Below are 23,176 nucleotides of genomic sequence, written 5' to 3'. Positions count from 1 at the left end.
CTGCTAAATACTGACTCTTATGGCTACACATTTGTATGCTACAACAATTAAGGAGCTAACCCGTTCATTCGATAAGTTTAATCCATTGTCCGAGATGTTGTTCGATACTCTAGAAGCCTAGTTTTTCTTTCTTTTTTCCTTAAATCACTTTATCTCATTTTCTAACTAATTGTAATATTTTGAAAATTTAGCTTTTGAAACCACCTTTTTGATGAATGTTTAATATCTAAAACAAATTTGTTTTCTCTCTCTAATAAATCCATGTTAAATGAAAGCCAAAAAACTAAAAACATACTTTATAGTATGTTTTTGTTGCGACATACCTATTAGACAAACTGTACCTTAGAAAAACCAAAATAGGTTTGATGTGGAAGCGAGTATCGTGTACTAAACGAAGTTTTCTACGAATTTTGAAATTACAGAAACAAACAAAAAAACATAAACGCTAAACGTTTGCTGTTTGGTGAAATATCCAGACTGTCAATTTTTAACGACTGAATAAATGATTTTATTTCATAACAACAAAACATATAACAACAAAAATAACATGTTTTTACGACTAATAACTTAATCACAAGTCAATTACTGATGAGTCGAAATTTGCTGATAATACTGATAAAGTTAAGTACTTGTAGTTTACTGATAATTGTCCTGCGGAGGGGAGGCAAGTCTGTAAAGAAGTTCCAAGGAATGGCTGAGCTTAAAAATAGACGTTGTTTTATCCCAGAAAAGATATTTTCCCAGAGGTTACAAAAATTTATAATTTTGTGGGTTTTCAGTCTTTTATGCGAGGAAGGAGGGGGCTAAAGGGACTATTATGGGATTATAATTCTAAGGATTTCGTTTAGCTTTGAAATATTTGTTGTCTTTCATTTTCAAATATTAAACAAATATCAAATACAAATACTAAACAAAGAAAGACTAACTTAAGCAGTTGGTCAGTTTGAATTCAAGATCAACGATTATAAATTATTCCAGATGTATCTGACAGATAATTTCTTTCTGCCTTGAAATTATAATGCAATACTTCTCTTACAGTTATTCTTAAAGAAAAACAATTTTTCAATATTATCAGAAACAATCTATAAAATTTCACAAAAACTTGAGATTGACAAAGAAATATTGTACATTAAAACCAGTGAAAATGATTTCTTTCTTCCTTAAAATTATCGACTTATCTATTTCTTCTTAAAAGCGATTTTTGCAACATTATCAGAGACAATTTATAAAATTTCATCTAAAATTGAGATTGACAAAGAAACGATTGTTGTGAATTTTAGTGCAGATTTCAAAGATACTTAGTTTCACCATTAGTTCTTATGACGAAAAAAAAGTACGGAAAACATTTTTAATATCTTTAAATATCTAGGAGATGAAATCCGTTAAACAGGAAATGAAAGAATACAAAATATAAAACAAATACTACTACCGTTGACAGCACATTGCTGCTCAGAATAGCCAGAAAAACTCAAAAGAAGCTTACTTTTAAATCAATAAAATCTGGATTTACATTAGAGATCTAAATTTGTTTCTATTCAACCGGAAATTCTCTGAGAGTAGGCAGATTTCTGTTGCCGTTAATTTTATTTTAATTATTTGAGGCTAGATTAGTTTGCTGGACATTAAATTTATGCACACGATTGGCTAGTTAAAAACTATCCGAATATCTCTACTGTCTTTTTTGATAAAAATAAATCTTTTTCGTAGGGTCAATGTAAGCAAAACGCTAGATAGTATTGGGGGACTACCGCTATAAATGAAAACATAAACGAATAGAAATTACACTAAATAAAGTGTCCAAGCTTAAACCGAAAAGAATTTATCTCAAAATCGTGAAACAAAAGGAACTTATTTTTGGGTATTTTAGGTCAATATAAAGCAAAAGTAAAAGCAAGATTTATAAAATGAAATATTTTTTATTTGAGTTCCTAAGATTAACTTCATGATTTTTGGAGAAGTGCCAGATAACGTCTTTTCCATTTTTCTCACAGACAGTCTTGATTTTCTTATACATCTGTATCAGTATTTATACTTCTCATACATCAGTATCTAACTAGCGATCATTCAAGGGCACCAATTCACGAAAATGTAGGGGGGAACAAGGATTGCTGTTCAAAACTGAAGATACAAAAGAAGTTACTTTTTCAATATCTCGGGGAGGCAGAACAAACTAGGAGTGGATGTACCCTCCATCCAATCGGTGCCCCTGTAATTAATCAACATAAACCAATAATACATGGCTAACAACTAATGATATGCATAAACACACACTCGCCCATGGTGGAAATACATTAATGGAAGACTTGGGATTCTGTTGCATAATTCATACTCTAGTATTAAAATGAAAACAAAATAACATAATTTTAATATTCGAGTTCTAGCTAATTTATATATATATATATATATATATATATATATATATATATATATATATATATATATATATATATATATATATATATATATATATATATATATATATATATATATATATATATATATATATATATATATATATATATATATTATTGCTACGTGAAAGAGAACATTTGATATGTTTCGTTCTTTTATTCTTGGCTTTTTTGGATATGTCTATTAAAGCCAATTGACAATAAACAAAATACAAAAACAGGTATATAATGCACTTGGAGAAAAACGACAATAACGCAAATCTGATTTAGTAAAAGAAGGGAACAATTTTGATTTGCAAAGCATATTTGAATTTTCTAGAAAAATAAAGCTGAATATATCTAGAAAATTAAATAAATTTTAAAAAGTAAGGAACAAAAATTATTTTTAGAAAGCCACGTTTGTTAGACAGTTATTAGAAAACAACAATTTCGTAGAAGAGCGAAAAAGTCTTGCGCTGCTTTGAAGGAAAAACACTTCATAAAATAGACTGAGCAGCTTGAGCGCTTTTTATTTTGTAAAAGAAATACAATGTTCATAACGTGTAGTAATCTGCACAAGAAACCACGAAAAAAAAGTAACTAGGAGGTTTGGACCAATTTTTTACCCTAACTTGAAAGTCCAACAATATAGTCCGTACTATTAAAATAACCGGTTACGCCACAAACATAAAGCATATAATACAAATGTCTAACTGTCCGAAAAATATTTTTGGAAGAAAATTACGACAGACGAGCCCAAGTACCCCATTTATCGGTTACAAAAATGTTGCCAAGCTGGATATCTGTATCACACATCTATTGTCTTTAGGTTACACATTCTGAAAAAGACAAAGTATCCCTTCTGTACTTCATTTCGGTCCATCAGGACTGTTTTGATGATGAATATTTTTTTTTATTATGTTTCATATACAAAAATTGACATAGAAAACCTTCCAAAGCCCCTTTCTCTATTATGTGTCCTTTATGAAGAAGTTTTATAAAAGAGAGTCTGATTTCTTAAAATTAAATACTAAATATTCAAGAGCTAATTGTATTTTTGTATTCATTGTCAAACATCATCCTTTTCGAGTTGTACTATTCTTGGCCGCAAACTAAATACTTGAGAAATTAAATTTTATAATTTAATTATTAACTTTTATTATTAAATATTGGAAAAGATAAAAGAAGAATTTATTCAAAGAATAAAAAGTTCATTAATACCAAAGAAAAAACAATGACACTGGTCCAAAATTTTTTCTTAGGAGTACGCAAGTAGCGATTTAAAGGAAGTTTTCAGAGATAATTTACAGAGTTGGTTTAGAAACTATATATTCCTATTCAAGTTTATGCAACGAAAAAAATAGTCTTTTCCTTATAACCTTGCTCACCATAGGAGACATCATCACCCCCTCCCTCCCCCTTGAGCAATTCCTTGAGCAAGTTTATCGGACTTCTAGTTTGAATTTTAAAAATCTCTTTTATTCTAAATAAATACGGCTACTGATGGTTCTCAATACTGAGTTATAGTAGCGTTGCCATATGAGCCTTATTTTTGGCAACACATTTAATTTTTTTTAAAGTCAATGAAAAGAAGATGGAATAAAAGTTAGTCTGGCGCGAAATATTAATCGAAATATTATCAATGCGACACATAAATACACATTTATTGACTTTAGACTCGGTGAAAAAATTCTTTATGCTACCAAAAAACTTTGAAGGCAATTCGAAGTGGTGGCAACGCTGATCGGCAGTGTTTTTCAAACTCAGACAGTAACATGGCATGGGAAGAGCAACAGGTTTTGATACCTTCATTTTCAATGGCAGATTTAATTGATAAAAGTGCTATTAAAACAAATACAATGTGATGAGCACGCGTATCAGTGCAGTGAAATTGGAGAAAACAATTTAATAGATAAAAACTGTAAGCATATATACATGCAATGTGTAGTATCTCCAACAAAGCCAATTTAATGCAAGTCTGTTGGAATTTTGTAAAAGTTCTTTGAAGGCAATTTGGAGTGGTGGCTTATCTGATTGGCAGTGTTTTTTTAAAACTCAGTATTTTGCCATGGGAAGAGCAATATGTTTTGATACCTTCATCCTCAATGGCATATTTAATTAATAAAAGTGCAATTAAAACCAATACAATGTGATGAGCACATGTATCAGTATAGTGAAATTGTAGAAAACAAGTTAATAGATAAAAACTATAAGCATATATACATGCATAGTGCAGTATCTCCAACAAAGCGCCAATTTAATGCGAGTCTGTTGGAATTTTGTAAAAGTGCAATAAGAATAAGAACAATTATAAAAAACAGATTTGGCAGGTAGGGAGGTTAATTCAGAGGTGCAGGAAAATCGCTGTGTCCTGAGTATGGCCGTGCGAGCATGGCCAGAAAATGGCCGTGCCATTTTCTGAGTTCGGCAGGTAAACTTTTTGAAAAAGATTGCTTTAGCAGGAAATGAAGGATTTCAGGTCATAGCACACGCTTTAAGCCACGACAGTAAAAAGGTTGAAAGAGCAAATCGACAAAGCAAACAAAATCGACAAAAAGAGCAAAGGTTGAAAGATAAAGTGAAACATCAGTTGGTAAAACTTTGAAGAAAGGGTAGAAAAATCAATTCAGGCCCAAACAAATGATCTGGAAATCAACCGACACCGTTGTTGAAACAGTTTGACTCCTGTCAGGGCTTTTACAAACCAAATGAAGTAGTAGAGCTGTCAAAAATAAATTGAAAAAAATTTTTATGTTCAAAATATAAAATTTATTAAATTAAGTAGAATTTTAGTTTTGTTTTCTTAGCCTGGCGGCATGCAAATCAATGACTTTTGCGGCTCAAATGCCTTAGCAGCGATCAGAAAACATTAAATGCACATATATAAAATTGAAGGCGGTGAAATAAAAATTATAGAATTAAAACGGTGCCCCAGCTACACAAACTCTTATATTTTTGTGAGCCATATCTATCTTTTTTTACATTTGTTTTGTTATATGCTCCAAAATTTTCTGTTACATTCTTTATTGAGCTTTTTGAGTATACAACACCCTCGATCTTACTGTTGGCATTGATTTTTGTCTTTTCTTTTTGTTAATTCTTTGACAGAACTATGCATTGATAAACTTTCGTGGAGCGCTTTTCTTGGAAGGGTATATGTATTTATCTATAAATCTGTCACTTTCCCAATAAATTCTTTTTTGTACTTTAAATTGATCGGGATTTGTAATAATCAAAATTACATTCCTAGGGGAGGGGTACTTACATTTGTGAGGCTATTACTTACATTCATATGAATGAACCGAGCAAAACAGAAAAAAAACAGTCACACAATTACACAGATAAGCAATTTAAAAGAAGTAAATTCCCAATTTGTAAGGATTCATTTTTTTAGAAACCTATATAGATTACTGTTGCAAGGAGAATACATTTGATCATATAATAACTATGGTACTTTATTACACCCTAGTCCTTTATGGAGGGAGGGTTGCCTTCCTACGGGTGTAGGTACGTCCTTGGATGTATATAACACTGAACGGGCTTCAAGATTGTAGACGTATTATGGCTGAGCAGAGGATCTAATACTTACTGCAGAACAGTAAACTATAGATCTGTCCAGAGAGGCTAGATACCACTAAATTAAATCCCTAGCAGTAGAAATATTTCCTTTGTTTTCATCGTCTCTTAAGTTGTGGAGCCCCTTGCTTAGCACAAATAATCAAAACTAATGAGATCGCCAACTTTCATTCATTCAAATGATATTAAGCGAATATGCTTCCATTTACCAATCCTCCACTTTGCTGTTTAGTTAAATATTTAGATTATCTTGTAATTTCATCATATTAGATTCCACCACGTCATAACAAATATTTTAGATAGTATAATCTTTCTTTAAAGTTTATCTATATTAAATTAGCAGCTATTCTAGATGGCAGGAAAGTCTTCATTTCTATGAATTTGCTGAAGTTGTTAATGTTGTCAGTTTGAATTATCTGTGGTACCATTCGACAAAAAAAAAATCATATTTATTAAACAGTTAGCTCCTATGCAGACAGAGGTACGCTTAAAGTTATTAAAAGTGAGCCAAATTACAAACTGTAAGGATCACCTTGCACATTTTTTGAGAAGTGTCTTAAATTTTAATCTTATATTTTTCTTATCCTAGAAAGTAAGAATTCAAATTTCGTTTTTTCTTTTAAGGTTTTAGGTAAATTTCGTTACTTTTAAGCATAGTTATGATTTCGCTCATTCTTGATTAGCCCCGTAAAAGGCTCCCTAGTGGGGCGAGCACCCTATTCTTGGCACCACACTTCCCAATAAAAACTTTTAGAAAATAACATGTATAAGGTTTCCGTTTGAGGTACTGCTTAAAGGTCTTTCCCAAGTCTATCTAACTCATCAACAAGGAAGTCTATATCTTCTTCTCTGACAGCTTGATTTGAAATGATGTTTCGGAAGAAATTTGGCAGTTTTCCCTGTGGCTGATAGCCTATCATAAGTGTTCCAGAATTCATCATTTTACCCTTCAATATAGGGGTGATCTGAAAAAGAGAAAATTAGAGAAATCGGGTGAAAACTAAGGAACAATTTTCCATCTGTGAAGTTCTGCATAAGCTTGGCATCAGAGCATAGAAAACAACCAGCTATCCACTATGAAGATGCAAGACAATACCGTTAAAGACCAATAAACTACCGTTTTTAGATGTATTAATTATTCGTAATGCTGATGAACTGGATTTTACTATATATCGAAAGCCAACAAAAAACAATAGATATCTTCACTTTAATTCAAATCACCCCCCACAAGTTAAAAGAGCAGTTGTAATTTCCCTCATTGATCGTGCCCTAAATATTTGCTCCCATTCATATATAAATGCAGAAATAAATTTTATCAGAGATATTCTTTTTGGTAATGGATACCCCATTCCTTTTGTAAATAAAATAATTAGCCGTAGAATAAAAAGACATTCTTGTAAAATCGAAGAAGATACTTCACAATGTGAGGCTATTGATAAGCCCTCAAATACTGTCTATCTTCCGTAAATCCCAAAGATTACAACAAAATTAAAAAATATTTGCACAAAAAATAATCTGTACGTAGTTTTTACTAATAATTTTAAAATCATCAATTTCTTAAATTCGGGTAGAGATAAGACCCCAGTTACTCGCCAAAGAGGGGTCTATCAAATACCTTGTGATTGCGGAAAATACTATGTCGGCAGGACCCATCAGAATCTAGACAAAAGGTTACAACAGCATAAAAATGACATAGACAAGGCCTTAATTTCAAATGGTTCCAACAACTCCTTTGATTCTGCTCTAGGTTGGCATATATTCTTTATACTCAAATTTAATTAAAAATGATCTAACAAAATATTTTACTAAACCAATTTATAATAGTACTGAACCAACTACGAAAAGGCCTTTGAGACAGGCTGCTAAACAAGCAAGATTAGCTTTAAGAAATTGCATCTAATCATTTTATTCTCTTTAGTTTGAGTGAGTTTATATTTCTTCATTTCATTCTTTTCGCCAGTCCTGGTTGAACTTCGCTGAAGTAAGGATGCTAGGGCTATATTTTTAAAAAAAATGTTTTAATAAGTGTTTTTAACTAATCAGTTTTAATTCTCACAATTTGATGTAAGTTCTTTTTTATATATATATAGTATTGTGTGCTGAAGACGGCCCTTGGACATAGGGCCGAAATATCTACATAAATAATTTCTATTGTCTTGAAAAAAATTTCCCTATTGTTTCTACGTTGTATTTGTTTGTTTTTCCAATATTTAAGCAAGAAAAAGCGTTCTGTATCAGTTATGCGCATAAAGCTCTACATTAAAACGTAGAAGACAGCTAGCTATCCTCTATCACGGTGCTTTCCAATATTTAAGCAAGAAAAAGCGTTCTGTATCAGTTATGCGCATAAAGTTCTACATTAAAACGTAGAAGACAGCTAACTATCCTCTATCACGGCGCTTTCCAATATTTAAGCAAGAAAAAGCGTTCTGTATCAGTTATGCGCATAAAGCTCTACATTAAAGCGTAGAAGACAGCTAGCTATCCTCTATCACGGTGCTTTCCAAAATTTAAGCAAGAAAAAGCGTTCTGTATCAGTTATGCGCATAAAGTTCTACATTAAAACGTAGAAGACAGCTAACTATCCTCTATCACGGCGCTTTCCAATATTTAAGCAAGAAAAAGCGTTCTGTATCAGTTATGCGCATAAAGCTCTATATTAAAGCGTAGAAGACTGCTAGCTATCCTCTATCACGGTGCTTTCCAATATTTAAGCAAGAAAAAGCGTTCTGCATCAGTTATGCGCATAAAGCTCTACATTAAAACGTAGAAGACAGCTAGCTATCCTCTATCACGGTGCTTTCCAATATTTAAGCAAGAAAAAGCGTTCTGTATCAGTTATGCGCATAAAGCTCTACATTAAAACGTAGAAGACAGCTAGCTATCCTCTATCACGGTGCTTTCCAATATTTAAGCAAGAAAAAGCGTTCTGTATCAGTTATGCGCATAAAGCTCTACATTAAAACGTAGAAGACAGCTAACTATCCTCTATCACGGCGCTTTCCAATATTTAAGCAAGAAAAAGCGTTCTGCATCAGTTATGCGCATAAAGTTCTACATTAAAACGTAGAAGACAGCTAACTATCCTCTATCACGGCGCTTTCCAATATTTAAGCAAGAAAAAGCGTTCTGCATCAGTTATGCGCATAAAGTTCTACATTAAAACGTAGAAGACAGCAAGCTATCCTCTATCACGGTGCTTTCCAATATTTAAGCAAGAAAAAGCGTTCTGTATCAGTTATGCGCATAAAGCTCTACATTAAAACGTAGAAGACAGCTAGCTATCCTCTATCACGGTGCTTTCCAATATTTAAGCAAGAAAAAGCGTTCTGTATCAGTTATGCGCATAATGTTCTACATTAAAACGTAGAAGACAGCTAGCTATCCTCTATCACGGTGCTTTCCAATATTTAAGCAAGAAAAAGCGTTCTGCATCAGTTATGGGCATAAAGCTCTATCTGCATATCTATATATCTGCAATACACCATAGCAGACAGACAGTCGCTGGGCAGTACAATCTTTCTTTCAGTAAATGTTGCTCGCATTAGTTCTGCATATAAAATTTTTATATTGCAGCATAGAAGAGAGCTAGCTATCCGCTATCACAGTACTTCACAATATTTAAGCAAGAAAAAGCGTTCTGAACTTGCTATTCCTTATCTAACTATTTTTGAATATAAAGCTGTTTATAAGAACATAGAAGACAGCTGGCAGATACAATCACGTTGCATTGTAATGTTTATTGCTGTGAATAGTACCCTGCATTAGTTCTCCTTAATATCTGTGTTAGATCATAGCAGAGAGGTAGCTGTCTACAGCTGTCTACTGGACACTATAATCTTTCTTTCAATAAATGGTGCCCGCATTAGCTCTGTATATAAAGTTTACATTATAACATAGAAGATAGCTAGCCATCCGCTAGTGTAGTGCATTAAGATATTTATTACCAGAAAGCTCGTTCTGGATTATTTGTGCATATAAAACTTTCTATTAGAACTGAGAAGACAGCGAGCCACAATAATAACGTCGCATTATAATATTTCTTGCAATAAATAATGCTCTACGCTAGTTCTGCACTAAAAAAAGAAAAGAAGTGCTAACTATCACTGTACAGCACAATAATTCTTTCAGTAAATAGTTCTTGCATTAGTCCTGTATGTAAGGTTTAATATTAGGCTATAGAAGACAGCTAACTATCCAATATCACGGTGCATTGCAGCGCTCATTGTGATAGATAGCATTTTACATTAGCTCTTCGTGAGCCCTGTACGTAAAGTTTGCAATAGAACATAGAAAATAGCTGGCATTCCAAATGTTCCTGCTCTGCATTAGTTCTTGCTATGCTCTGGACTAGTTCTGGATAAGTTTTCCGTTAGTATATAGAAGACAGCTAAGCTATCCACTAGCACTATGCCTTACAATTTTTCTTAAAGGAAATATCTTATTCTACTTGAAGTAATTATAAACTAACAAATAATGGGATAGTTCCTATGTTTTCTGCTAAAAATTTTGTCTAGTAAGTATAGATTCTTACACTAGGACCATCTTTTGATTCTCCTGCTTAAAGAGTTTGTATCTCTGATATATTTTACATAGTCACCACTGATCATTCCTCTGGTTTCATTCCAGACTTGAACTAAACAAATGCTTCAACATAAGATAAGCTTACTTTTTCCCAATTACTGTAATGCAAAAAAGAAGCGGAGTAAGAAAAAAGAAACGAAATGGAAAATATTATTCATAAGACAACCCTCTAAAAATTATATAATACAGAGTTAAACCAAAAAAACCCTCGTAAATAAATCTAAATGAAAGAAAATGAACCAAAGTATTTTGGTTTGTATTAAACACGTCTTATTCTAGGTAATCAAGGGCATCTAAATGACGGCAATCATGATTTCCAAAAATATTTGGTTAAGGTGAGTTTTGACACACGTATACGAATACTACACTCATCAAGACTACAAGCAAGGCCTAGATACTTTTACAAGGTACATTTTATTTGCTAAAGTCGCAGCTATAATGGCTAAGAAAGGTGTGGATTCACTACAGCCATTATAAGAAACGAGCCCAGACTTGGTAGAATTAATCACATGTTCTAGAAGTTGATAAACAGAAGTTAATTGTCAAGTTTTGATGAAACCTACTCAAGCAAGGCCTAGATACTTTTACAAGGTACATTGTATTTGCTAAAGTCGCAGCTATAATGGCTAAAAAAGGTGTGGATTCACTACAGCCATTATAAGAAACGAGCCCAGACTTGGTAGAATTAATCACATGTTCTAGAAGTTGATAAACAGAAGTTAATTGTCAAGGTTTGATGAAAGCTACATATGCTCGAACTAATAAACAGGATGTCGTTTGCGTAGCTAATCTAAGTCATATCGTAAAGTTCAATGTAAAATTCAGTATTACTCGTTTCAGTCATGTTAGTTGTAAGAATTTTAAGCACTACATGACTCCGAATTCAACCTTGTGTGAGCTCTTTGATGAATGAATAGGCATACTTAGAAGATCCTTTTTATGCTTCATCATAGCATAATTACGACTATGCTAATATGAAAGAAAATTAACTATGCGATATGTAATGCAAAACTAAGCAGACTCAAAAATACTTTTGAATTGGACTACTGAATCTAATACGGCTTGTTCCAAAATTTCATTCAAATTTTAAACTGACGGCCGAGTGCCCCATCTGTATTCAATTTAGTCAAATGTAGTTGACTGTCAATATTATTGATAAACAGTCAGTGAGGCCTAGTAGGGGACGGAAATTTAATCACCCTCTCCAAAATTACGAAATACAAGAATATTTGTAGCTGTTAAAAAGTTCCTCTCCCACCCCACTAATATATTTTCAGGCATGATCAGGTTCATATTTGTTTTGGCATCAATAAAGAATTCGGCTCTTTCTCTTTCTTGATAATTATTTTACTTACCTTTTTGTGTATTTACTATTAGATTTCTTCTCTTTTCTCCTGTTTTTCTCATTTTTATAGTTTCCCTTAGTTAAATCTTGGTAATTACTATTTTGTATAAAAAAAAGAAAAGAAATGCTGCATTGAATCTCTTCACTCTAAAACGTGCGCATGTCATTTATGTCCGAATTTCTTCTGTTTTCCTGAATTAAGTATACATACCTGTCCCAGAAGTCTTTCCTTTTCTTGACTGTGAGGCATCTTACGAAGTCTTTCTGGAATGTACCAGAAACAAACATTGGTACATTCTGGTTTAGGGACGATAATCCAGAATTTATCCGGCTGTGCGTTCAATTTCTTGATCATATATTCTGTAAGTTCCATGAAACGGTCCATTTGTTTTCCATAGCCTTCCGTTCCCTGAAAATAAAATTTCAAATGAAAAATATGTTGATAAGTGATGATTAGAAACTAAAGGTTAAGAAAAGTTGTCTTTATAAAATTTGTTTTTAATTGTTTTAAGGGATTTTGTTTTTGAACTGTGAGGATATGAACTGGGTTTAACTTTGAATCTAATTGGATTGAGAGATTAAGAAATATTATTAATTTTGAGTATTCAAAGAGTATAGACGTAAAGCGGTTTAATAAGATATTAACGTAACCATAATTTGCAAGCAGAAGAGGGGCAGTTTCCCCTTCGCAAGCGCCGTTGTACCTGCCGGGAGAGCCTCCCTTAAACTGCAGGCAAGGTTAATGGGGACTGACGCTTCCCTCGTTTATTGGGGTACAGTACCCTCTGGCATTCTGACTTTCATTGAGTAAACATCTAATTCATCCCTGTGTAAAAGTGTAAAACCGGTCTCAAGCATGGGAGAGACTATAATGCTAAATACCGTGTTGAACTATGTATCGCGATCAACAGCTGTCAAAATAATGAAGGAAGTGTTTTTAAAACGACCTGTGCATTTTTTTTTTTTTTTTTTTTTTTGTAGAGACTCAATTTTAAAGGCAAAAGAACTGTTTACTAAGGAGGACAAAACTGGCGATCGATTTACGAAGTGCGCGCAAGATGAGGATAATTTAGTGGATATTGCTAAGCTACTAGCACGATGCGCTAAAGAAAGGATAAAACTCCCCAAGTTCGTTATATTTGATCCCCAAGAATTACCGGCCAGTGAGCTGAAGTAGGCGCATGCTTTATATCGTCGGTGAATGAAATGCAACGGCAGTTCTTGGGTTTTCTTGAGCGTTAAAACCAAGTTCCCCTCCCATGGCCACCCGGCAATCCTCTAAGTGACAAAAGCCAACCTATTCCCGCCCCAGATAGACATTTTTCACCGCTCTATTCTGTAGTTCGGAGAACCCGTCCCCCACTAACACACCAGAAGAACGAAAATAATGTCTTACGACCATGTGGGGAGAAGACTTATCGGTCGATTATGTTGGATTGAAAAGAAACCAACCTGAATGGCGGCTGGTTGTTAAAACGAAGGACAAGGTAGACAGCATTGCTTATTCTATCAACCAGAAATCCAAAAGTGTAGAAACTAAGGTGAAATCCTCAGTTTTTATAGGCGTGATCAAAAACATTCCAACCACATATGATGCCGGAGCGGTCAAAGCCTGCGTTTCAGGTCACGAAAGGTTAGAGCAGTGTGGTTCTAGTCGATCCTAAAATTTGTACTTTTCTTCCCGTTATCAGCTAGATCTGGCTATGAAAAGCCCACCAAAACTAAATTTTGAACGTTTTACGATCAAAAAATTTGTGTACCTTCCAAAACGATGCTATAATTGCCTGAAATTTGGTCATATTTCAGTGGCGTGCTCCGCTCCCCAGACTTTTCTACGTTGCGGTGTCCAACGCCATGCGTCGAATGCTAGTACTCCATACACGAAACCAATTGGATGTGCAGCATGTAAGTCAACAAAACATATTTGTCAGTCATTCCAATTCCTTGAGATGAAAAAGCTAATAGGAAAACAAAAACGCTCCGATGAATGAACAGAATACTAGGATTGTGTCTTGGAATATGAATGGAGGTGTGTCTCACAGAATCCCCGTAATTGAAGAACTATGTCGGTGGAGTGATATTCTGTGCGTCCAAGAACATGTGCTGACAAATGATAGCCTCAACCAACTCAAGTTTTCAGACAATCATACATTTTATTTTGCACTAGCCAAGTCTCTTCAACGCGGGAGGCCTTTTGGTGAATTAGCGATCATTTGTAGTTTTGTCGTTGATTCCGAGAGTCTTCATACAGCTGAAAACCTTATGGCTATAAGGGTTGTGAACCTTGTAATTTTCAATGTCTACCTTCCTACAAACTACAGCGACAAAGAATTGGATAACTCATTCTCGAAAGCAGTGCGAGCTGTTGCAAAGTGCCTTGAGACTACTATGTGGACTAAACTGCAATGAATTATAATCGGCGACTACAACTGTAATATAGTCGACGACTCGTCTCTTTGTTCCCAGCTGATCCTAAGTGCACTTAATAGTCGATATCGTTTGCTCCTAAAAGATAAAGATTTCACGTTTGCACAAACTAGTGGTCAAATCTCAAATATAGAATATGTCGCATGCACACCAAACGTGAGTGGCACAGTGAGTGTGCTAATGGAAAATTATTACTCAGATTATAGATCCAAAGAGGCACCAAACCGCATACCAAAATCCCAATTTTTGAGACAACATAATGTTGGTTAAATTATTTTATTGATTTTCCTAAGCATCGGAACTAGTAGCCAGCATATCCGACTTTAGATGGCTTCAAATTTCTTCCGTAACAAAATTAACAAGCTGCTTTTCCGACTTTAGATACTTTTGGGTCCCAAAATAAAAAAAATTATTTCCCCGATTGTAGATTCAAAGAAGCGCCAAACCACGCACCAAAATTCCAATTTTTGACAGAACATGATGCTGCTTAAATTATTTTGTTGATTTTCCTAAGCAACGGAACTAGCAGTCAGCATCTCCGATTTTTAAGTATCCAAATGACTGTTGATAGTTGGTCTTTGAAAGTTTTAGATATTATGGGATTAGCTGCTTTACAAATAAGAATCTTTATTCTACAGGGTAAGCTTGTATCGAGAGGAGTAAAACCCCTTTAGCCACCGACTGTCTGTGAATTCCAGATATGACGCAATTTTAAAAGACCTCGAGGTATATACTATGGAGTAAACTTGTCCCCTCTCTTGCTAAGACGGGAGTTTCAATGGTGTTGGGACCCCTTTCTACTCGTTCAATAGAGCTCCTAAGAAATGTTACCTTAGCCCTCCAAGCTAACCATAGCTTGAAAATGTCATTGTGACGTCCACATTGAATAACCTTGTCGCCAGTATCATAAGATATGTCATAATGTTTATCTTGCTGGAATAAGTAGTCCGCACCAAGACGATTACATTGATACAACAAACCCTGAAATAAAAAGACTTGATTTGCCCAGTATCGTAAAGGGGGGAGGAATAATTTAAATACATACAAATCCATAAACGTGTACACGGTATATACAATTAATCAGCTAATAACTATTGCAAATTCTAAGATGAGGGGGAATGTCCCCCCCCCATTATTCATTTCTTTGAGGGAATAACCCTTTCAGGAAAGCCAGTTAACTGCTAGGAGTAAAATTTATACAATCGTACGGCACTATCAAGGTGAGTGAATTAGTCCTGAAATTTGTCCGTCTTATAAAGTTTCAAAAATATAGTGAAAGTACCAAAATCGGCGAAATTTAGCAAAAAGTATTTTGGAAAAAAATTACCAGACAGTTTCTACTAGACCTGGCTAGGAAGGAAACCATCAGACAGGTATCTAAGTTTGGCAAGATTTAATTAAAGTTGAAAAATAAATATTATTAGTCTGAATTCAATTTATGCCAGTCCAACTTTTTCCATTTCGTAAAATTCAGACACCATTCGTTCTGCAACGCTGCGCTGCAGGTGCTGCTTATTCTTTTCGACAGCTACCATAGCAAAATATGACTCTACCTATTTTAGACTCTATAAAAAGAAAATGGGGTGCATATCAATTAAATCTTCGATGATTACTTGGAAGATAGGGATTAAATATTATTAGTGCCACTTACAGTGTAGCGTCCGGCAGTTTCACTAAAAAACATAAAATTTCAAAGCGAATTAGATATTTAATAGGTTTAATATACAATAATATAGAATTAAAGATGAAACTTCTCTGAAAGGGACAATTAATCACCATTTTTTTATTAATCATTGAAGCCAAATTCAGTCAGCACAAAGTAGGCCTGAGTAAACTTGAGAAAATCTTGAAAAGTTCAGCAGGTTCGTTGATTTTGAGCCGATAAACATACTGAGGACGATATTCTGTCTACCCTCCCGACATTTTGAAGTAGGCTATCTCAAATAACAAGTGTGCAGCGATTTTGGGTCAAATAAAGCTAGTAAATGCTAGATGGTGCTGGTGAATTTTCCTTTCATCATTATCATGGGGTCCTATTCTCATAAATACCACATATTCTTTGTACTAGACACTGACTGATCAGCTGAGTAATAATATGAGAATGGAAACTTCTATTATGTGTTTTTGTTCGTCTCCGTCTATCTCACATCGCATTCCTGGAGTAATAAAAGGAGACCTGCTTAAATTTGGAATCAAACTGTTCATGGTAACGAACTGTAAGTAAGGAGCGACCCGGCTCAATAGTACACGAAACTCTAAAAACCAATTCTTTGATACTATTAGATACATCAAAAGAATCAGATTTTTATGCTGATTTTAAATATATAAGTTTCATTAAATTCAGTCTTACTCATCAAAAGTTACGAGCCTGGGAAAATTTGCCTTGTTTTGGAAAATAGGGCGAAAAACCCCCTAAAAAATATAGGATCTTAACAAAAATCACACCATCGCATTCAGCGTATCAGAGAACTCTACTGTAGAAGTTTCAAGTTCCTATCTACGTGGAACTTTTGCCAGAAGACTGATCACGGGTGCGTGTTTATTTGTTTGTTTGTTTGTTTTTTGTTTTTTCCCCAGGGGTGATCGTATTGACCAAGTGGTCCTAGAATGTCGCAGGAGGGCTCATTCTAACGGAAATTAAGAGTTTTAGTGACCTTTTTAAGTGACCAATAAAATTGGAGGGCACCTAGGCCCCCTCCCACGCTCATTTTTTCCCGAATTCAACGGATCAAAATTAGGAGATAGCCATTTTGTTCAGCATAGTCAGCATTAAAACTTAAAACGAACAGCAATTACTCCGTGTATGAAAGGGGCTGTTCCCTCCTCAACGTCCCGCTCTTTACGCTAAAGTTACTTACTGTTTTATAAAGTAGAATTGAGAGAAAGAGTCGAACTTTAGCGTAAAGAGCGGGGCGTTGAGGAGGGAACAGCCCCTTTCATGCACGAAGTAATTTCTGTTCGCTTTAAGTTTTAGTGTCGCTCCTTACTTTCAGTTAAAAAACTTGTTTTTTTCTTTAATAACGACATAAAAGGAGCGTTAAGTCACGCTGTATATGCTACATTTTGTTGTGATTGGCTGCGCGAATTGGCTGCGAGAAAAAGGGGCAGGGGAGGGGGCCTAGTTGCCTTCCAATCTTCTTGGTCATTTAAAAAGGGCACTAAAACTATTAATTTCCGGTAGCCCTCTATGCGCCCTCTAGCGATATGCTAGGACCGTTGGGTCGATACGATCATCCCTGGAAAAAAACAAACAAATAAAGACGTATGCGTGCTCTTTCTTCTCGCAAAAAAAATTACAAAAATCCACACCTTTGCAGATAGGAGTTTGAAACCTCTACAGTAGGGTTTTCTGATATACTGAATCTGATGATGTGGTTTTTATTACGATTCGACGATTTTGGTTTCTATGCAGCTGTCTTGCTCCTTACTTACAGTTTGCTACCACGATCTGTTTTATAAGTTAAATAAAAAACAGGTTTTTTTTAGCTGAAAGTAAGGAGCGACATTAAAACTTTAAACGAACAGAAATTACTCCGTATATGAAAGGGGCTGTTCCCTCCTCAACGCCCCACTCTTTACGCAAAAGTTTGACTCTTTCTCTCAACTCTACTTTTTAAAACAGTAAATACTTTAGCGTAAAGAGCGGGGCGTTGAGGGGGGATTCTATGACTTTTAGGGGGTGTTTCCCCCTATTTTCTAAAATAAGGCAAATTTTCTCAAACTCGTAACTTTTAATGGGTAAGACTAAACTTGATGAAACTTATTTATGTAAAATCAGCATTAAAGCACGATTCTTTTGATGCAACTATTGGTATCAAAATTCCGTTTTTTAGAGTTTTGGTTACTATTGAGCCGGGTCACTCCTTACTACAGTTCGTTACCACGAACTGTTTGACAAGTCCTTTCACAGTAGACTGGTACAAAAACCTGTAAAACCATTCTGTGCATTTACACTGTTTATAATCATCACAATCATCACAAACAAATTGTTAAACCTTTAAAACATGAAACAGAAATGGCAATCCAAGTGTCTAGACCGGCGATTCTGATCAAGCGTATAAGTAGGGCTACAATTAAAGTTTTGACGCTTCTAGGTCCAAGCGTTATTACGAGATTTTTGAGGAAATCCCCGAAAATTTGGAGATAGTGGAAGCACTGAAGAGAATACAACTGATGGGGCAAAAGTAATGAAGGAGAGAGGTGGTACTGAATCGCTGACGTTCTTGGGAGACATCTGACAGTTTATAGGTGGCCACGAAATTCCTGTGTTGTTTTAAAATCACTTTTCTGTGAATAGGCAGTCTGGTGGTGGAGTGCATCTAACACTTTGACGATAAATCATAGCAGTCTATTTTTTGATAAGAAAAGATTCACTCAGTGATAATTTATTGTGCCTTCTGGCATTGTGCGGCCCTTGGCCTGGACATTTTGGGCCTATTGGTAAATCCTGGCCTGTGTATAAGGCTTTCTAGGAAAATTTTATCATTTTGGTTACCCAATTTATCAAATGCTCATCTAGAAATTCCGTTTTGCTGCTACTATGTCGAACCTTTTTCATAACGTACCGAAGACTTTCGTACCATAGAATTCTGAATTTTATATCTTACAAACTTTAAATATAAATTTTATAAATTGAAGATTAATTGGTTCCATAAAAAGTTAATGTTTCTACTTTAATACACCTTCGGCACAAAATATTACCAAATTTATATCCGTATCATCCGAGTTCTTTTTGATATTTCATGGGAAACGGGTACTGCCAATCAGGAACATACGGAGAGAGGGTCTTGAGGTATTATTTCCCTATAATCCAAAGTTTTCTTAAATTTCTTGGCACCTATTTTTCAAATTATCAAGTCCAATCTTCATCTGCATTATTGCCCACCCCTGACAAAGTTCCTGCCCACGTACCTGCTTCCAAAACCTAATAAAAATAGTCTGTATCAGCTATTTTAATTATCAGCTAATTATACATTTATTAATATAATTGTAAATAGTTTTTCTCCTAATAATTTTTATTTTAAATGTATAGCATTTGTATATTCAGTGCAAATAAATTTGAAATAGTAAAAAACATCCACCAATAGCAAAATAACTTATAATAAAATAATGTATTAAGGTATTAAGGCCCAAATAAAATAGTAAATAGTAACTAAGGTATAGCAATAAACGTTTATGAGACGATGTTTCGTCGATTATTGCATTTCTCTGTGTTTTCCTACAGTCATTCTAATAGGTAGGACCTTAGGTAGGCATTTATTTGAATATGCAATCTTTATTCTCCCATGTCCTTTTTTATTTTTATTTGAATAAATATCAGCTTAGTTCTTATAAAATGGTAAATGCTGTAACTGTAGCAATTTAGCAATACTGATATGACTAATCGAAAAATACTTAAAAAAGTAACTTCTTCGTTTTTGCCTTAGACTAACACTTAAAGTACTTGAAACTTCAAACTCTAGTACTAAGATACTTACATTCTCCTTGAAATGAACGGTAGAGCATTGAAGTAAGACTCCCATCAATTTGTGGGGGTTCCAAGTAACAGAGTCAGCCCTAGAAATTAAAGTGATCAGTGGACTCAAGGGCTTAGGTCAGCATTTCCCAAAGTATGGGTTGCATGCTAGCACCAGGTCATGGACAATTTTGCCAAGTCCTGAGAAACCTGAATGGACACTGACACAGATTTATTTGTTATATTTTTGAAATTTTGGAGGAATGTACCAAGTTTTTAGGTTATTTAAGATCTGATTCTTCAACTAGCAGAATTTGAACTGAGTTTTAGTTGTTTGTGCCAAATGGTTTCACTATTTGAACAGAATCATTCTTCAAATAAGTGAAATTCAGAAATAAACATAAAAATTGAATTAAACATATAAATTAATTTGGGATTTGTACCCCAAATTTTTATGTTTTTCCCTGTTCTGTTTGACAATAGTCAATAAACAGACTTTTAAAAATCTCAATTTGTGATATTTGTGACAATCCATTAGGTTTTCAGTAAAGTACAAATGAAACTTAAGACTCTAGAGACCTCGAAGGGGACCATCCTTCCTATTTGTGGTAATACAGTTTTGTTTTAACTTCGACTTGGTGCTATATGTGCTGATTGAATACAATTCTGATGAAGGTAGTGTGGTAAGGTGTAACAATACGTAAAATATATAGCGCAAAAGAATCAATGCTGAGAAATTGAATTTTGTGAATAATGTTGTACATTTATCAAAATCAGTGATAAAAGTCACTGGTTCGGGAATTCAAGGGGACATGGCTTACTATTTGCTTATATTCATAAATTATCCCCCAAGAACGTGATCAATTAACCTAAAATTTGAAGTGAAGAGCTTTTTCTGTGTAGACATTACTATTTTGCTCACTATAATTTTTTTTTAAATAACTGGACAGAAGAAAAATAGAAAGTCATCTTCATGCTGAAAAAAGATCCCATCCACTTTTTTTGATTGTTCAAAACTATCAGGATTTCTGTGATGACTGTATAATTAATCTTAAAAAGCTAAACATTTGAAAAATGAACTACCACACTTCAAAATTATTGCCATTTTTTGTCATTTGCTATAACCAGAGCATCTTTCCAATCCTATTTTCCCGTCATGTTTTTATTGAACGATTTGTATAAAACAAAGAAAGTCGCTTATCGTCACAAAAACACTATGAAACTTTCTAATTTCTTTCCTTATCAATTGCAGCGTATATTCGTCAGAGGTTTTGAATGGTGCACCCAGAGCAAAATTTTGCTTCACCAAGAGGCTCTTGACTCCCCTATTTTTTCCTTAAATTTCTCTTAAAAATCCTGCTTCCGGAGCTGCACTAAATTTTGGCTATTTTGCTCTCTTGTTATTGAACAAAATTAGTAAGCAGTTAGTTTTTATTTGCTGCATCGACAGGCTCGACTCCCTACTTTTTCCTCAAATGCTTTTATTGTTTAATTTATGCATTAAAAAGATAAGGGCTTATCATGGTTTCAATTGTAGCTGCAACCTAGTAAAGATCAAACCACGCCCCATTGTAGCCTAAAAACAGAATAAAAACATCAGATTTTAAGAAACTGTTTGCTGAAAAGTATTTCTCATGTTATACTGATTTTAAAATAGTAATTTTCCATTCAGTTTAGTCAAAAGAATAGCTTAGAACCACGACAGAAATCTTCAAGAATGAAAAAAACGCCTTAAACTCCTCATGGGAGTTAAACAATACCTTTAAACTCCGTAAAAGACCCAAAATTCACTGGATCAAAATTCTGTGATAACTGATTGATCGAAAACTTTTGAAAGCCTGATTGAATAACCAAAAAAATGCTGTAGGACAATAAATTTCGGACAACACTGCATGAGAGGACCGAAGACTTATTTGTCTTGCTCACTGTTTTCATAAACTATATCTGCGCTTGGTCGTCAGGACAATCTCCCCCCCCCCCGTAAATATACACCAGTTTTTATTAGCCTACTAAAGGAATTTCTATGTAGCCATAAAAAGCAAAATTGTACCTTTCCTTGAAAAGTGTACGTTAGATGAATTGGTATTTTTCTGAAATTGGCAAGTTCTCCTAGGCAATACATTAAGTGAATAGACCTCATGTTACATAAAAGATATAGTTAAAGTAAGAGATATCCTAATTAATTAATTGATAACAAATTGACTGATCAGGTGGGCAGCTTCACTTACCTTGGTAGTATTATTAGTAAAGACGGTTGGAGCAGTGAAGATGTAAAAAGTAGAATAGCTGTGTTTCTTCGCAGTTAAAAAAAGTTTGGAAGAATAGAAAGATAAGTCTGCAAACTAAGATTAGAATATTGGAAGCTACAGTGATGACAGTGGTCAAATATGGCTCTGAAGCATGGGCGCTCCGAAAAGAAGATGAAAATTTACTAGATGTTTTCCAGAGAACTTGCATACGGATTGTTCTGGGTACCCGACTGACTGACCATATTTCAAACAGTAGGTTGTACGAAAAATGCGGTTCAATCCCGCTTTCTAGGGCTATAATGAAAGAAAGATTGAGATGGCTAGACCATGTTCTGCGGATGAAGGATGACAGATTGCCAAAGATTGTCCTTTTTGGCCAACCGTCTGGGGCTACACGGAAAGTCGGGTAACGATTTGATTTGACTGTCTTTCCATAACTTGTAAAGCTTAGATAAGAGATCCGAATAAACGACAGAAAACTAAAAGTGGCACCTACTTCTCTGGAAATCTCGGGAAAGCCATTTAACTTATCCGGTTTTGTGGCGGAGATGGAGATATTTAGATTGAGTGAAACCTACATCATTAGAGACTGTGAAGTTTGTTTTTTGATTAAATGGCGCAGAATATTCTGCTTAAAGTTCAGGAAGGTGCACTCCCTAAAAATATTTCACCATACCTCTTGGGAAAATATCAAAGGAAGTATCGCATGAGCAGTTCAACAGCTTTGGGAGTTCTCTGTGCTGCTATCCACTTTCCTTGAAGACCATGCAGACACCGGGAACATTATTTATGTCATATTACCCGTAGATCTCAATTTTCTATTCGGCATCTAGGATCCCATGCATGGAATTGTTTACCTACGACTTTGAGAAAAATGGATAATTTTCTTGAATTTCGGCGGGAATTAAAACTATTTTGCTTTAATATTTATGGTTTTGATAGTTGAGTGGACCTCAAGTGGAGCCAAGATGTTGGCTTTGTTTTAGGCGATACTGATCAATTGGTTTTAGTTTCTTTTTGTTTTGTCTCTTTTGAAGTGTAACTCCGTATCGATTGAAATGCAGGGTAATTTAATTTTTTTTTCTTCTTCTTTTCTTTTCTTTTTTCTTATCCTTTTCTTTTCTTTTTTTCTTTTCTTCTTCTTTTTCGT

General features: G+C 34.4%; 1 protein-coding gene across 1 annotated transcript in view; it reads right to left on the bottom strand.

Moving 5' to 3' along the window:
* Nucleotides 1-3,314: 3,314 nt before the first annotated feature.
* The window catches only part of LOC136031744 (glutamate decarboxylase-like), a 119,064-nt gene continuing 99,202 nt past the window's right edge, over nt 3,315-23,176 (bottom strand). Inside the window, exons 8-11 of the mRNA XM_065711466.1 lie at nt 19,800-19,878; nt 15,154-15,303; nt 12,107-12,304; nt 3,315-6,931 (exon numbers count right to left, since the gene is read on the bottom strand). Of these exons, the coding sequence (XP_065567538.1) occupies nt 6,758-6,931; nt 12,107-12,304; nt 15,154-15,303; nt 19,800-19,878 (601 nt within the window). The 3' untranslated portion in view covers nt 3,315-6,757. The remainder of the gene's footprint in view (nt 6,932-12,106; nt 12,305-15,153; nt 15,304-19,799; nt 19,879-23,176) is intronic.

The sequence above is a fragment of the Artemia franciscana genome, chromosome 10 (genome assembly GCF_032884065.1).
Source record: "Artemia franciscana chromosome 10, ASM3288406v1, whole genome shotgun sequence".
NCBI lineage: Eukaryota > Metazoa > Arthropoda > Branchiopoda > Anostraca > Artemiidae > Artemia > Artemia franciscana.
Note: the sequence above shows the minus strand (reverse complement) of the source record. Positions and strands in the feature narration are given on the sequence as shown.